Source organism: Mytilus galloprovincialis, chromosome 3 (genome assembly GCF_965363235.1).
Source record: "Mytilus galloprovincialis chromosome 3, xbMytGall1.hap1.1, whole genome shotgun sequence".
In the NCBI taxonomy this organism is placed as follows: Eukaryota; Metazoa; Mollusca; class Bivalvia; order Mytilida; family Mytilidae; genus Mytilus; species Mytilus galloprovincialis.
In genome coordinates this window covers 81,294,057-81,309,700 of record NC_134840.1, presented here as the reverse complement: position 1 = coordinate 81,309,700, position 15,644 = coordinate 81,294,057, and the positions used below count along the sequence as shown (strand labels likewise).

General features: G+C 31.2%; 1 protein-coding gene across 2 annotated transcripts; it reads left to right on the top strand.

Annotated features, from left to right (window-relative positions):
- The first annotated feature begins 3 nt into the window (after nucleotides 1-3).
- Nucleotides 4-13,901, top strand: LOC143069101 (uncharacterized). Of its 2 annotated transcripts, none has more exons than XM_076243558.1 (10): nucleotides 4-356; nucleotides 1,958-2,125; nucleotides 3,021-3,085; nucleotides 6,329-6,438; nucleotides 6,921-7,036; nucleotides 7,480-7,516; nucleotides 8,121-9,820; nucleotides 10,316-10,411; nucleotides 11,069-12,034; nucleotides 13,115-13,901. In XM_076243558.1, the coding sequence occupies exons 1-10, from the start codon at nucleotides 107-109 to the stop codon at nucleotides 13,771-13,773; spliced, it is 4,167 nt and encodes a 1,388-aa protein (XP_076099673.1). In that variant the 5' UTR covers nucleotides 4-106; the 3' UTR covers nucleotides 13,774-13,901. The 2 variants fall into 2 exon arrangements, with proteins under 2 accessions (XP_076099673.1, XP_076099674.1); XM_076243559.1 differs by having other exon boundaries at nucleotides 5-356; nucleotides 11,069-11,230; nucleotides 13,115-13,899.
- Nucleotides 13,902-15,644: the final 1,743 nt, after the last annotated feature.

Genomic DNA, 15,644 nt, shown 5'->3' with positions numbered 1-15,644 from the left:
CATTGTACTTTGCCTCGATTTGGTTACGAGACACAACTTCCGGTTAAACTTACGATTTTGGAGCGGTGGAAAATAATCGTAAACATTTGTTGCCTACAATGTAGTAATGAAGAGTCAACACCCAGATGCAATTGAACAAACCAATATAGAGTTGAGACGTTCTTCTAGGAACGCAACAGGCAACAAACTTTCAAGAAGACGTAATGCGAAGTCGAAGAGTGTCCCCGAGTCTGAAAAGACCATAAGTTTACAAAATCAGAGTATAGAGATTTTGCATAAAACTGTTTCACCAAAAAAACAACAGTTACCAGTTATTCTTGAATCGCCTTCAATATGTCAACAACAGAGTTCAATCGGTATGATAATGAATGTTAGAGGACTTTATAGGTTTAGGTATAGGAGTTTTTACTATTTGCCGGTTTACTATCCAGGCCGGTAGCCAGGAATTTCCAAGGGAGTGGGGGGGGGGGTATTTGGACTCACGAACTCGACGTTAACAGCCACAATTCGAACGGAATGTTGACTAACAGTGCTTATTTGTTTTCAAGGGGAGGTTAGTCCAAAGTCCAAACCCCCTGGCTACGGTTATGCATATTAAAGTATTGATAGTATACCTGGCAAATAGTAACCACCCCCCTTGGTATGATGTCCATTTTCACTGAATTAGTTCACAATTTTATTTAGGGGCCAGCTGAGGCTCACCTGTGACGAAATGGGCCTCGTCTTTTAACTAAAGTATTCAATTTGGAACTAGCTAACATAAAGGCGTTTCTGGACATCACTTGTACAATTCTGTAAAAACATATATATAACTGAATGACATTTATATAATACAAATATATCTAAATTCTAAATATATAATTCTTTCTCTCTACATTGAAGACTCATTGGGGCCTTTTGACTGTTACATGTATCTGCTCTTTGGTCGGCCTGTTGTCTCTGAGACTCTGACATATTCCCTATTACCATTGGCAATTTTAATATTACATCAATAACCTCTTGAAAAAATGTGTTTAATCCTTATAATTTTTAAACCAAATAATCGCGATTTTTAATTCACAATTTGTTGTGTAAACGCTACCATAACAACAATCAAATGCACAACTGACATGTCGTAACTAAGGAGTTGGGCGCCATATTGACTTTCTAAAATCCATAAATGTTTGAAAAATTCGATGGAATCTAAAATAAAATAGCACCTACCTCCAAAACAACATTTTAATGAGATATTATCCGAATTTGAAGTGTTCAAGTAACGATTTATCTTTCCAATGAAAGTTTTCATTCGTATGACGTTATGCATTTGTTTTTTAATCTCAATTTGCTGAAAATCCTGTGAGCCCTGCAAGCTTGTGTATCACGCATGAATAGATTACGAAAGTAACTTCTAATCGACCAATCCAATTCAAGTATTTATAGATATGCAAATCATTTAAGAAGTATAACATATATAAATTTATTGGAGAAGCATTGTAACTGCTTTATCACTAGCATGTGACAACTAAGGTTGTGAGTTTAAATCTTGCAGGTGCACTCAAATCTAATCTTTTTTAAGGTATCAGGTCTGTTCACTCCCACAACACATTCTCATCCTACCCTTTTGACAGCTTGGTTTCGTTTGCACCCAATTTTTACGTTTTTTTTCAATGCAAACAAAGAAACATTATCTTCAGGTAATGTTTTTTTTTCATTTTCTGATTTTCAATAGTCCAGGACTTTTGCACTCATCTGAGGAGAGATTCCTGTCATTACAATGAATTTTCAGTCCTCTTATATTAATGATATACATGTAGCATTAAGCAGACACATGGATCAAGATCAGTTGATTTTTTTCAGTGGGTAAATTTTTCAAGAAATTATGCTCAGAACATTAATTATAAATGTACATGTAGAAGGGTAGTGCTAAGGAGGACAATGTATTAATTTAGAAATTCTCTCAATTTTGGTTTTATTTTAGGTCAACCTGCAGCAGAAATAGCCACCCCTAAGAGCAGCAAGACTTATTCATTTACGGAAAATACACCATACAAGGAGGATTTATTAATCTGTTCACAACATTTTGACCCACAGCAAGACGTTGGTTGGGATTGTAGATCACCAGATGCTGTTAACTTCTTGAGAAAAAGTATATTAGTTTATTTACATCACATGCTGTGGATTAAACTGTTTTCCTGGGTATCAAAAAAAAAAATTGATAGAGAAAAAAAATGATTTTTCATGGATATTTATTAACATGTTTAATTTCATATTTTTTGCTAAAATTTGCAAACAGCATATACAGAAAATCTAGACTTCATAGAACATTTGAATTCATAATTCACCTTTAATCACCAAATTAACAAATATTGGTATCCAACAAATAATAATTAATCTCTCCACAGTAAATAGAAAACAGTATGATTGTCAATGAGACAACTACGTTTCTGATTATATGTGAAGGATTTGTAATAAATGATGAAGAAGAAAAAATTACAGTTATACCACATCTCCTTATTTTTTTTACAGAACACCTACATTGTATTTATGTACATATGTATGCAAAGGTTTAATAACTTTCTTAATGCTATTGCAGGGAGGGTGGGGAATTATAATTCTGATTATTTTTTTATATTCAATCATAGTTTGATTGCCCAACAATAATCAACTGTATATTACAGCTGATTTCAATAAGTGTGTAGCTACAGGTAAAATATTTGGTTAGCTTGCTTGCTAGCTGAACCATGCAGTCATTGTTAGGTTTATAGGTATATATACTAACCTCCTTTCGAAGTAGCATAGTCCTACATACAGATAGATTGGTTATCTGTCAAACTAGTCTACTCCTAAAAGAGGGAAGTGTACATGACCTAACAATGACTTCACGGATTATCTAGCAAGCAAGCTAACCAAAGATATTTCCTTGTTTACTTATATACACACTCATTGAAATCGACTGTAATATATACTTTATATCTATTAAAGAAAGAACTGCCTTAGCGGAGTAAAATCATTTTCTGTAATATTTGATGATTTTTTTTCAGGCAGAAGAAGGAGACATTATAGTGATGTGTCGGACATTATTACTCAGCTCCATGTTAATACAGAGGTATGTGAAGTAAAGGTGTCAGACCATCAAATCAAAAAAACTATATAAACAAATGATTTTTTTAATTTTCACATCTTTCTTAATATTTTACTGTAAATAAACTCATCATAGATACCAGGACTAAATTTAGTATATACGCCAGACGCGTGTTTCGTCTACAAAAGACTCATCAATGACGCTAGAATCCAAAAAAAGTTAAAAAGGCCAAATAAAGTACGAAGTTGAAGAGCATTGAGGACCAAAATTTATAAAAGTTTTGCCAAATACAGCTCAGGTAATCTATACCTGAGGTAGAAAATCCTTAGTATTTCAAGAAATTCCAAAATTTGTAAACAGTAAATTTATAAATATAACTATATCAATGACAATTCATGTCAGCACAAATAGTGCTGACTACTGGGCTTGTGATACCCTCTGGGAAATAAATCTCCACCAGCAGTGGCATCGACCCAGTGATTGTAGATAAACTCATCATAGATACCAGGACTAAATTTAGTATATATGCCAGATGTGCGTTTTGTCTACAAAAGACTCATCAATGACGCTCAAATCCAAAAAAGTTAAAAAGGCCAAATAAATTACGAAGTTGATAAGCATTGAGGACCAAAATTCATAAAAGTTTTGCCAAATACAGCTAAGGTAATCTATGCCTGAGGTAGAAAATCCTTAGTATTTCAAGAAATTCCAAAATTTGTAAACGGTAAATTTATAAATATAACTATATCAATGACAATTCATGTCAGCACAAAAAGTGCTGACTACTGGGCTTGTGATACCCTCGGGAAAAGTAAGTTCAACTTCATAAAAACCAGATCATGAATTGTACATGTATCACCCTTCTATATGCCAATTTTCAACAATTGTTTAAAATCATGTAGTAATACACAAAGTTCGGAAGTCAACTGTTGCTAAAAATAACCCCTGGTATTCTTGAAATCTAAAATGAGTACATTCATTCTGAATCTCAATTTTTAATGCAAAATCTTGGGAGTAAATTTTTCTCAAAATGGTCTAAACATTTTTCTCTTTCACCAAAACTTTCATTGCTGCAAATTTATTTGTTAAGTTTAGGAAACAATTACATGAAAAGCACTTATTTTGGTTAGGAAAAGGCTACTATTACATGTACATATGTTCTAAATTGAGTCTGTGAATTACAGGTCTGGCACCTAAAGTATCATAAGGTAACATTTTAGTTTATCAATTGACCATTTTCCATTCCAACGTAAGTGTTCATTGTCTATTTGCAAGGAAAACTATTTACCCTAAATTAAATATTTGTTTTAAAGATGAGTTTCTCCTTAAAAAAAAATGATAAGAAGGTAAGTATTCTGAGTTCATTATTATTTAGGTTTGCACTCTGTCCGTTTGTCCATCTGTCAGTTTTCCAGACTTTTTTCTACATGCTTGAAGATTCTTTAACCATATAAATGTATAAATGCCCTATAATATTTAACATTAATACAGATCACCCCAAGCCCAATTACTAGAGTTCACATTTGGTATGATCGATAATTAGCAGGAGTTATTGTTTTTAAAATACACCTCAAATGTAATCTATGGATAATTGTTTAAATCAAATCAATTATTCACACCCTTTGAGATAGAATGGTCAGTGTTTTTACAACAATTATCTGTTTTACATTTTTATGACCTCGAGGTTTAAAATAGAACATGGGAAACTTTACCTGTGTAGACATTGAGGTTAATTTTTAAATCAATTTCCATAATATAAACAAGAAAGAAACTGTTTTAAAACTTTATTTAAGTAACACAAAATAATAACGAAAATAAGGATGCATTCAAGAAAATATACTTACCCAATTGCCGTTTCCAGTCAAAAAATCTCGTCAGTTCTAACTAAGCATAAATAGACAGCAATAATTTTCTATGCCTACGAAAGGCCACTTGTAGAGCTTTGCATATAACCAGACAATTTAACATTAGATGAATGGGAAATGGTTTTGTGCAGGAGAAAACTATGCAATTAACCGAATTATGCTATTAAGCGGTATGCTATTAAGTGGAATGGACTGTATTAATTTGATATTTAGTGTATTGTTTTATCATGCCTAGTTTCAGGTCAAGTTCGTTTTTCACGAATTTAGCTTTTCTCTTTTGTTCAGTTAAAGACCTTTCCCTAGAATTAATTTTGTCTATGAAATACTTATAAGTTACTAGATTTCTGTTCAAAGGGGAATTAATTATTTTTTTCACTTTCCCTAGAACTAATTTTTTGATGAAACGCTTATTGCTTGATTTCTGTTTAATGGGAAATAACTCTTTTTTTTTTTATTTGTAATAGACATTGTATAAAGATAAATGACATTTTGTTTTTTTTTTTCCTTTTCTTTAGTAAATTGTTTGAAAAATTTAGTGGTAGGTTTGTTTGTTATTTTATGTAGTTTACACCATGACAAGTTATAGATTAAATTAGAATTTCGTTCCATTACAATGAATTTTTAATCCGTAGGGGACTATGTATTGCAATGCAATACTCACAGAATACTTGTTATTCTAGGAATATCATTACCAATTTTGTGAATTTAATTGGTAGATCCTGAATAAATTTTTCAACAGAGAATAAATTTTCCATAGGCTTACATAGACATTTATAAAACTTCAAAATCAAGTACATGTATACTCAATTAAACAGTTTTTTTCTCAATCCACAAAAATAGTCCATTTGCCAATTACCGATTTGATTCTGTTATTACACACTTTTTAAACAAATTACTTTCCTTTGTCAATTGTAGACTGGTTCCAAACCGGACAAAATTGGCTTTAGCCAATGCAAAGCATGATGAATTGAAACTGATGTATCGGCGGTTTAACAAATTTTTCACGAAAAATAATTTCTGATGTGAAAAGTATTTAGTTAAACAACAGATTAATGTTATTAAAAGATTTGAAAACCTTATAAATTACTCACATTACGCACAGGTATATTTGCTCTTTCTGCTAGCTGCTCTCCATTGTAAATAAAAATTAATGTCCCTCATAAGGGAGACAACTTTTTTAGGGATCTCCAATAAAAGGGTCAATTACAGGAATTGGCAAATAGCCTATTGGTATGCACAAAAAAATTGAATTTACTCTATTGAATAGTGTATGGTGATAGTTTAGGTTTTGTTTCTAAATGGCTTGGTCATAAAAATGGTTCAGATATTTCATTCTTTAAAAATAAAAAATAAAAAATCTGAGCTTCTGCTTATGTTGTGATCTATATTTGTAATTTTGTAGGATTTACACGAGGAAAAACCAGAATCCAGTACAACTCCTTTGTTGGGATTATGGATAAATGATGGAAACTGCTTTAGTAATAACAATCTACCAGATCCTCAACCAAACAGGTACTACAGTGTGGGTCTCTTTGGGGTCTAAGCGTGACGCGGGATTGCCGATTTTTTGTAAGCGTGACACGTGAAAGTCATATTATTGTGTCGTGAAAACGGGAAATGAGGTCTAGCGGGACCCGGGAAATGACAAAAAAACTAGAATTGCTTACGTACATAGTGTAAGCGGGATACGGGAATCTGACAAAACAGTAAGCGGGATCCGGGATCGGAACCCCCCAATGAGACCCCCTACAGTGTTTAGCCATAAGTATTCAGCATCTAGTAAAATTTTGCAATTATTACATTTCTTGTAAAAATTGTTGTGAGGACATTTCTGGTTTGTTTTCATTGTTACATTATTTGTTTATTTAATTTGTAACTTTGAACTAAAAAAGAGACTGCAGTGACATTATTCCATGAATTTAAATTTTAAATTTGTACACATATTTGTTTTGATAAAAATTTTGATACTTAAAATTTATTTTTATATTTTTCAGAGATAGAAGAAAGAAAAATAAAACCAAGTCAAAATCTGTCAAATCTAAGAAAGGAAATGATGGTGCACCTGAAGCTTTGTTAGAAAAGTTACAGCATGTTTTGGAAAAATGTGAAGGTATGTAAGGGGAGATAATTTATATTTTTTAGAAAATGCTGTATCCAAATAATAATATAAAAAAACAATATGAGTTTATATTTTTGTAACCATTCTGATAGCAATTTTTGCAATAAAAACAATTTTGCAAAAGTTAATGATTTTACAGTATTTGAGAATGAAATACATAATGGACATTGGCAGTATACAATTTTTATTTGAAATAGGAGAATTTTAACAAGAATTAGGTTAATTGTTGTAAATAATATCATTGAACATTGACTCTAACTGTGAAATAGGATATATATGTAGGGGGAAATGCACATATGTGAAAGTCCTCTAAACAATTTGTTTGGGCTGTTCCATTCATGCTCCCACCTCATATATATTCTGTCTGTCAATATGAATGTTTAAGTTTTAATTTTATTTAACTTAATAATCATAATTCGCTTTTTTTTCTTCAGATAATGAAGGAAATGAAAAGAAGGATCGTAGGAAAAGGTAAGTTTGTTTGTCTTTGAACATAAATTTGACTGTCTTTTTATGCTGTTAAAAGATTGAAGGGGAATAACCACTATATAATACCTCTAGTTGGAAAGTATATTTGTCAATTTATTCTACCCATGCACTAAAAGTTGTTGCTAAATTGCATTCACCTTATTTGTTTGTCTGATTGTTCATATTTTCTCACTTGTTTATGGAATAATTGGAAACTCAACATGAAGAGACTCAGAGTTGGCACATCTTGCCTGTATTGTCATTTTTTTATTGGTTAATTTTGGAATTATTGCAAGGTGTACATCATTGCATGTGCAAATGCCAATGTTCATCTGACCTTTTTGACACAGTTTTATTATCTGTTGGTCAAGTTTACTTTTTGTTGTTAGGTCTGTTTCTTAGATACTATAAGCATAAGCTATACTGTAATTGGTGTATGAAATTATTAGAAAATGTACATGCCTGTAAGGAAGGCTTCATTATCGTGCATAAAAGACTGTTTAGTTTTTGTGATGACTAAAGAAAAACATTTATTTTTAAAGGCTTTCTAAACGAATTCAGAAAAGATAGGTAAAATAATCAATCTTTTTATATGTTATCATTTCAGGTCACTTTCAGTGGGAGATGAATCCAAGGACTTATTTGATGAAACATCTGGAAACAATAACGATAATGACAGTTGGAGCGATGACGATCTCTTCGAGGATGATTCATTTATTATTAAAGCAACTCAATTACAGGTAGAACCAAAATGTCAAAAAAGAAAAATGGAAACTCGTAAAAGTGATGAACCACCTGTTAAATTAGGAAAATATGTTGAAAATCAGAAATCTGTTCAACCTAGTCTTTCAACTGTTAAACCTGGTCTCTCAACATCAAGATTAACAAGGGTTACTGCTAAAGCTTCACCCTTTAAAAAACACAAGAGCTTCAATGACAGACATGAATATCAAAAATCCCAGGAGAAGAATTACAACTATGCTGTACAGAGTAAAGCTGGTAGACCTGTCAATACGACATCTTGTGTCTTAACATCGAAACAAAATAATACAATTGTGTCAAAACAATTTTCAACAGTTACTTCAAAACCGTCTGTTATTTCAACGAAAGGAAGTAGTGTATATAGCACTTCTTATCAAGTTAGTAATGTTTTATCTAATCCATGCAAGTCTTCTACTCAAGTTTCTACTAATGTTTGTACAACAAAACCTAATGTGATAAGTGTTTGTAAGGAAAATGTTACTGCATCAACAAAATCTTACACGTTCTACAATTCTAAACCCAGTTTTACTATGGCTAAACCTGGAACTGTCAGTCAGTGCCTTACTTCAAAACAATCATATAGACTGAGCAATTCTAATCATGGTGAAGTGCCTTCATTAAAATCAACTGTCTCAAGTCAGTGCTCAGTGACATCAACACAAAGTGCATATAAAATTTCAACATGTACATCATTCTCAACTAGATCTAGTTTTGTTACCACTTCAAAGCCTATTTCATCTGTTGTTAGATTGTCCAATAGGAACATTGTAAAAACAGTAGCAAGCACTGTTATTCCTGGAAAGGTGAAGGATGTAAGTCTCCAACATTTAAAGGAAACTGTGTGCTTGCAGTCACCAAGTTCTCGCAGAACTAGTGGAGCATTTGATACCAGTCTTTCAGATGATCTTCTGTGTCAACTTGTGGAACCAGATGAAATTTTAGACAGTCAGGTACCAGTTTGTACAGGAAGTAACAAAACTGATCATGTTGATGATGCTTTAAGTTTTTTCCATGATGATCCTCAGACAAAGTCAGGAGCTGGAACTTCAGTTTTAATCAGGCAAAAGGTTCCAAATTCCAAAATGTTGGCTAGTCAAGCTAAAATAAACTATGACAATAATCATGCAAATTCAAGTGCTCAAACTTTAATGTGTTCAAATTTAAAAACTTCAGAGGTTAGAAAACAAACAAGTAGTGGTGCTAATTTATCTAGTCAAATTTCAAAAGATAATTCAAAGAAATTTGAGCAGAAATGTTTGAATTCTAGTAGACCAAACCAAAAAAACTCTGTGGACACTATGAAGAACTCATGCACATTGGTTAAACAAGAGCCTAAAAATTATCAGGACTCAAATGCAAGGAACTTTTCCAAAACTGTGAATACAATATCAAAAGGCCTTACTGGTGCTGTCAAGGTCAAAGTTGAAACAAAGGACGAAAGTAATGTGATTGTGAAAAAAGAACATACAGTAGAACCAGCAAAATCATATTCATTCAAGTCAAGGACACCAAGGAGCAAAACAATAACTGGATCTTCTGCATCAGGTAAAAATTCTTGTGCTTTCTGGTGAAAATTGTGATTTCTTGGGAGATGTTCCCACACATCCACATTTGAATATTTGATGAAATGTAAAACTATAAAAGTCAAAATTTTTAGGAGATGGAACATAAGTCTATTTCTTAAAAACTCCAGTCACTAATTATATATTTTAAATTGATTAATAACGTCACTATGTACAATGATGGTTTTTCTATATATCTTGTCAATTAAAAAAATAATAAATGCACAGATTTCTATCAATGTAAGAATTGGATGATGTGGTATGATTGTCAATGAGACATCTTTTCATCAGAATCCAAATGACACGAAGTTAGTGAATATAAGTTAATTCACTAGCTATAGCAATGAGCAAAACCCTCGATATAGCAAGCTATGGAAGGCCCCATAAAGACAAATGAATTGTATTCCTTGTTATAATGTTTAAACTTATATAGTGATTATGAACTTTCACATAACTAATGCTTTAAACTATTTTTTAGCTTATGCAATGGAAAATGCCAGTGAAGATTTGTTCATGTCAGATGATGATGAATTATCAGAACCTCAACTTTTAGCTTTATTAGAAGATGTAGAATGTAAGTTTTGTATGAAAGTATATATTTTAAAAATGTTAGAAAAACCTTGGATTGTCAACATGTGCAACTGATGCAATAAATTTGGAACCATTAATGTTTAACTATTTCTTATTCATATCAATATATAAACTTACCAGAAACACTTAAAGGGTCACTGTTTAAATTTAAAAAAAAAAGGTTCGGTGAATTAGATCATCTGATTTTATTCATTAGATATTTCATTTACATATATCAGGATATTGTTTGATACACATTTTCAAAATTATGATTTTGATTTTATCATCAATTCTATGCAACAGCTTTTGCTTTTGTTATTATTAACACACTTGTAATCAAAGAAAATTTGGATCAAATGGCACATCCTGCAGAACAGTAAGACATTTGATTGTATTTTCCTTGAGTCTTGACTTTGTGTTTTTAACAAATTACAAAATTAGAAATTGTTGAATACTTTTTGTGGTTCACTAATATCTAAATAATTCAAGAAATTAAAACTTAACAATATGAATCCATAGTCTGTTTATGGAATCATCATATGTATTTTTTTTTGGCCATTATAATAAATGAAACTTTCAGTATTCTCAAAATAGGAATAGAATTTTATAAAAGATGACTTCTTGTTTTGCATAAAACATCTAGATTTATATTTCATTATAGCTACCCAGTCATGCAGTTCAACAAATGCTAGAGGCACATTACCATCAAGCAAGGTCAACAATTCTGTCAATTTTCAAGGCCACATAGACAAAAAGGGAGATAAGGAAGAAACTACAGAAAATAAGCAACCGACTTTTCCTCAAGCAGGAAAAGACTATAAAAGTCAGTCAAATTTAATTATTAAGCAAACTGCAAATTCACATCACACACCCATTGGAAATAATAGTCAACTTCTCAAAAGTCCATTTAAATGTTCACCAGAGGATATTGAATGGAAACGATTGGAGGCTATTAAACGCAAACAACATAAAACAGACAACGGTGATAAACATGATAAAGTTAGGACGTCTGGTTCTATCCATTCTCTATCCGAGTTCAGTCCATTCAAAGGCACACCTCCTACTTCAGCCTGTTCTCAGCCAATGAAAAGTCCATTTAAATGTTCACCAGAGGACATTGAAAAGAAAAGACTTGAGGCTATTAAACGTAAACAACAAAAACCACAAATAGGAAATAAATTATCTTCGCCTTGTAATACTCAACCTCTTCCAGAGTATAGTCCAATTAAAAACATGCCTCCTAAATTTGCCAGTTCACAAACAGTTGGAAGTCCATTTCAATGTTCTCATGAAAACATCGATGAGAAACAGATGGAAGCCGTTAATCACAAACAATGGAATTCTGATATGCAAAATAAAAGTAGTAGCAATCCATCCATTTCGGATGAAAGTCCATTCAAATGCACTCCTAGGACACCAAATAAGTCACAACTTACTCAAAGTGCATTTAAATGCTCGCCAGAGGATATTGAAAAGAAAAGACGGGCAGCATTAAAACGTAGACAACTTAAGTTTGATATCTCTGGATGCGATGCTTCACAGACACAAGTGGTTGAAAAAACATCCTGTGAGAAGCAAATAAACAAACACACAGCTAACAAATATGGGAATACATTTTCAGTGTCAGGTAAGAGTAGATTGGAAAATATGTCTAAAGAGAGCAACTGATTAAAAAAAGAATCAGGATAGCCATAATTGGTTGTTATTTCTTGTTTTTTTTGTATGTAAAAAAAAATTAGAAATATAGATTCTGCCACTGCGTCAGGTGTTATGATACATTTACTTCTCCACCGGTGATGAGTTAAATTTTAAGATTAAAAACTTGAAGCATGTTGAGCATTTTAATTATTTAAAATTTGAATGTTGAGAATGTAGAAATACCATAATGCAATAGAAACATTGTTGGAATCTGTATTAAGACAATATGGAAACAAAGTTATCCTTCGTCTTCAAAAATTTACAAAAAGTTTTGTTCTTTATATGTAAAGTCATCAGGCATGGTCGTCTTTTTTTATGACTTCATAATAGGAAATCCAGAAGAAATTAAGAAAACTTGAACGTCATAATTTAAATTCCAACCAATAATTTGCAGAGAACAATTTTCTCTAGAGAAAAATTTCTTTCTCGCACTGAGCGAGACATGTTAAAATGAATACATGATGACAAACTTAACAAATACTTTAGAAATCATGTAATAACATATTGAATTATGAAGTGGCACTTGATAAAAATCAGTTTTACCCGTTTTGAAAGATTTTGAAAAAAAAATGTATTGGCAATTTTTGAGTACTTGGATAACCAATTAAATATTTTACCATGGCCATCATCTAAATAAACAATCCTCTTAAGGGATAATATTTTTCTAACATATCAATGATTGTCTCAAAAAAATATACTGTATGTCAAAACTAAGTAATTTTGCTGATTAAGAACACAGAAAAAGTAATTGAAAACAAACAATGCAGATATGTTCTTAAAACAGTCTTTGTCAAGATAAGCATCTTATTTCTTGATGAAAAGCTGTTATGACCTCAAGGGGGCAAGAAATTGGGCCCATTGACCAATTTTTAAAGTTCAAAAAAAATTTGCAAGGAATCTAGACAGAGGGATATTAATACTGTAATTACTTTGATTTTGGCAAATGACATTTTCTTTGCTAAAAAGAATTTGTAACATTTTTTTTATAAATTGTTTATTTTGTTTGCAGTTTCAGAACCTAAACCAGAAAGACATGGTAGTGAAACAAGTCCATTGAAATGTTCACAGGAAGACATTAAAAATAAGAAAGAGGAAGCATTAAGACGATTGCAGCAGAAATCGGCAAAAAATGTTAAGTCGGCAGAAAGTACTGATGATCACGAAAGTACCTCTAAAAACTTTTCAAAGACTCCAACAAAATCAGCTTCAGATAAAAGTCATTTAAAATGTTCACCAGATGATATTGAAAAAAAGCGACTAGAAGCACTTAGACGTAAACAGCTAAAATTACATCAGGAATCAAACACTCAAATAGATAATGAAAGTCAATGTGATGCAAGTCCTTTTAAATGTTCTCCCGAAGATATTGAACTTAAGAAACAAAATGCTGTAATGCGAAAGAAGTTGAAATTTGATAATATAGATGACAAGAAAAATCCTGAAAGGAGTTCCGAAATAAAGAAAACAGTTGATGACAAAAAAATTACTAATAAGGCTTCCGATTTTAACAAAATAAGTAATAATACCAATGTTACGAAAATTACAAGTTCTCAAAATGTGAGTCCAGTTAAATATTCTCTCAAGGAGGAAATAGAGAAAAAGAAACAACTTGCTTTACAAAGAAGACTTGAAAAGATGAATTCAGCTAAAAACTTAAATTCCAGTTGATATCTTACAGTGATTGTAGAAATCTACAGTGCTTTCATTTGTTCATGAAATCTAGCTAAACAGCATTAATTTTGGTGATTTATTGTATTAATGTATTAGATTTTTGTGCATCATAGTTTTAATATATCCATCAAAGATGGATGTTATTGTATACCATTGTAGGTATGCATTTCTGTCAGAAATGATTTTACATAAAACTTTTTGCATTGAAAAATGTCAAAGTTGAAATTGAATTAACTTGTATTGTGTTTTTGTTTATGCCACCATTAAGATAGTTTTGCTTATGTTAATAATTTTGTTTCTTCTTCAAACTTTCATAGCATTTTCATTTGTATCATTATTTATATAAATTGGTGCATCTCTATTTTTTGGGGGTTATACAATTTTCATTGCTTAGTTTTGCAAAATTTTGCATGAATTCTTATCCTTAATAGTTTGATTTTGTTTGGAATCACATAAGGTACTGAATGCATTTTTACAAATGTTTCATAATAGTTTAACAATTATTTGTATATATGTTGTATTGTTATGAATATTTGTCTGTCTGACCTACGACCTTAATATCAATTTCAAACTTTAAAGTTCAGTTTTTATTTTTTTTGATTTAGTCTGTTTATCATTATAAATTATACTTGAAAAGTTGACAATTTTTCTTATATAAATTCAGATTTTTCATTTGACTTCACCTGAGTTGATATCTATATAAAATAATTTTTGTAATAGACATGATAGATGACACATTTAAGTGTCATCATGATCTCTTGTTCAAGTATTCATAGGATTAAGGTAATCTGTCTTAGAACTGAAAAGAAATTCAATGTCAATTTAATTTAACATTTATTGATTGAGGGACATTAACTAGTGGTGATAGGGAAAAGGGGATTCATATATGATAAATGGTGCAAAAAATTATTTAATAGTATTGTGTATTTGTAAGTGTTTTATGAAAAATATGTTGAAAATGATTGTATATTTCATTAAGATTACTTTTTTGTTGATAAAAATTCTACCCAGAGTGGCAAGAATTATATATATAGATATAAAGTACATAAATAAAATATTATGCTAGCTATTATTAGACTGATTGCTTTAAAAGTCATCTGATGACTATTTAAAAGTCATTCAATGCACCCTCTGGTGGAGAGTTGCTGTCTTATTGGCAATCAAACCACAGGCACTTGTCTCAGAAAAAATATTTCCTTTATACCTTATTAAATTAACACAAGGTACTCAACTCACATTTTAGAAAAATATCAGCCGGTGGCAAAATTCCATTGTATGCTGATTTCTCGACTGTCAACCCCACTAAAACTAGATATGTCGTAAATCTTAATTGATTCACCTTCACAATGATGTATAACACACCTAATTTTGTTGTCAGAATCATCCATAACAATCGTACCCAAGTATGTCAATCGTAATTAATTCGTTTACCAAGGCCAAATTGAAAATAAATGTCTCACATGCAGTAAAAGGTATCTTCACACTCCTCTTTATGTATCTCGATTTTCCATTGGTCAAATTTTAGGAGCTATCTGATCTTATTTCGTTTCATATGTAAATTCAAGAGAGAGTCTGAATGACATTGACGTAATGAGAAAACTTGTGTCTAAAAAAGGAAACTTGTAACAAATAACACTTGTTTGATTTTTTTTCACAGTATCTTATACAATTTTACTAACTGAGTGATAAGTTCTATTAGGATAAATATATTTGGTATATGGGTTCCTAATAGGATAAATATATTTGGTATATGGGTTCCTAATAGGATAAATATATTTGGTATATGGGTTCCTAATAGGATAAATATATTTGGTATATGGGTTCCTAAATAGGATAACTATATTTGGTATATGGGTTCCTTGTAACAT

Excerpts from the sequence above, each read along its gene's own strand:
- LOC143069101 (XM_076243558.1), top strand. The coding sequence starts at position 107 with ATGAAGAGTCAACACCCAGATGCAATTGAACAAACCAATATAGAGTTG. Across the intron at positions 357-1,957 it reads TCAACAACAGAGTTCAATCG|GTCAACCTGCAGCAGAAATA; the intron begins GTATGATAATGA and ends GTTTTATTTTAG. Across the intron at positions 9,821-10,315 it reads AACTGGATCTTCTGCATCAG|CTTATGCAATGGAAAATGCC; the intron begins GTAAAAATTCTT and ends ACTATTTTTTAG.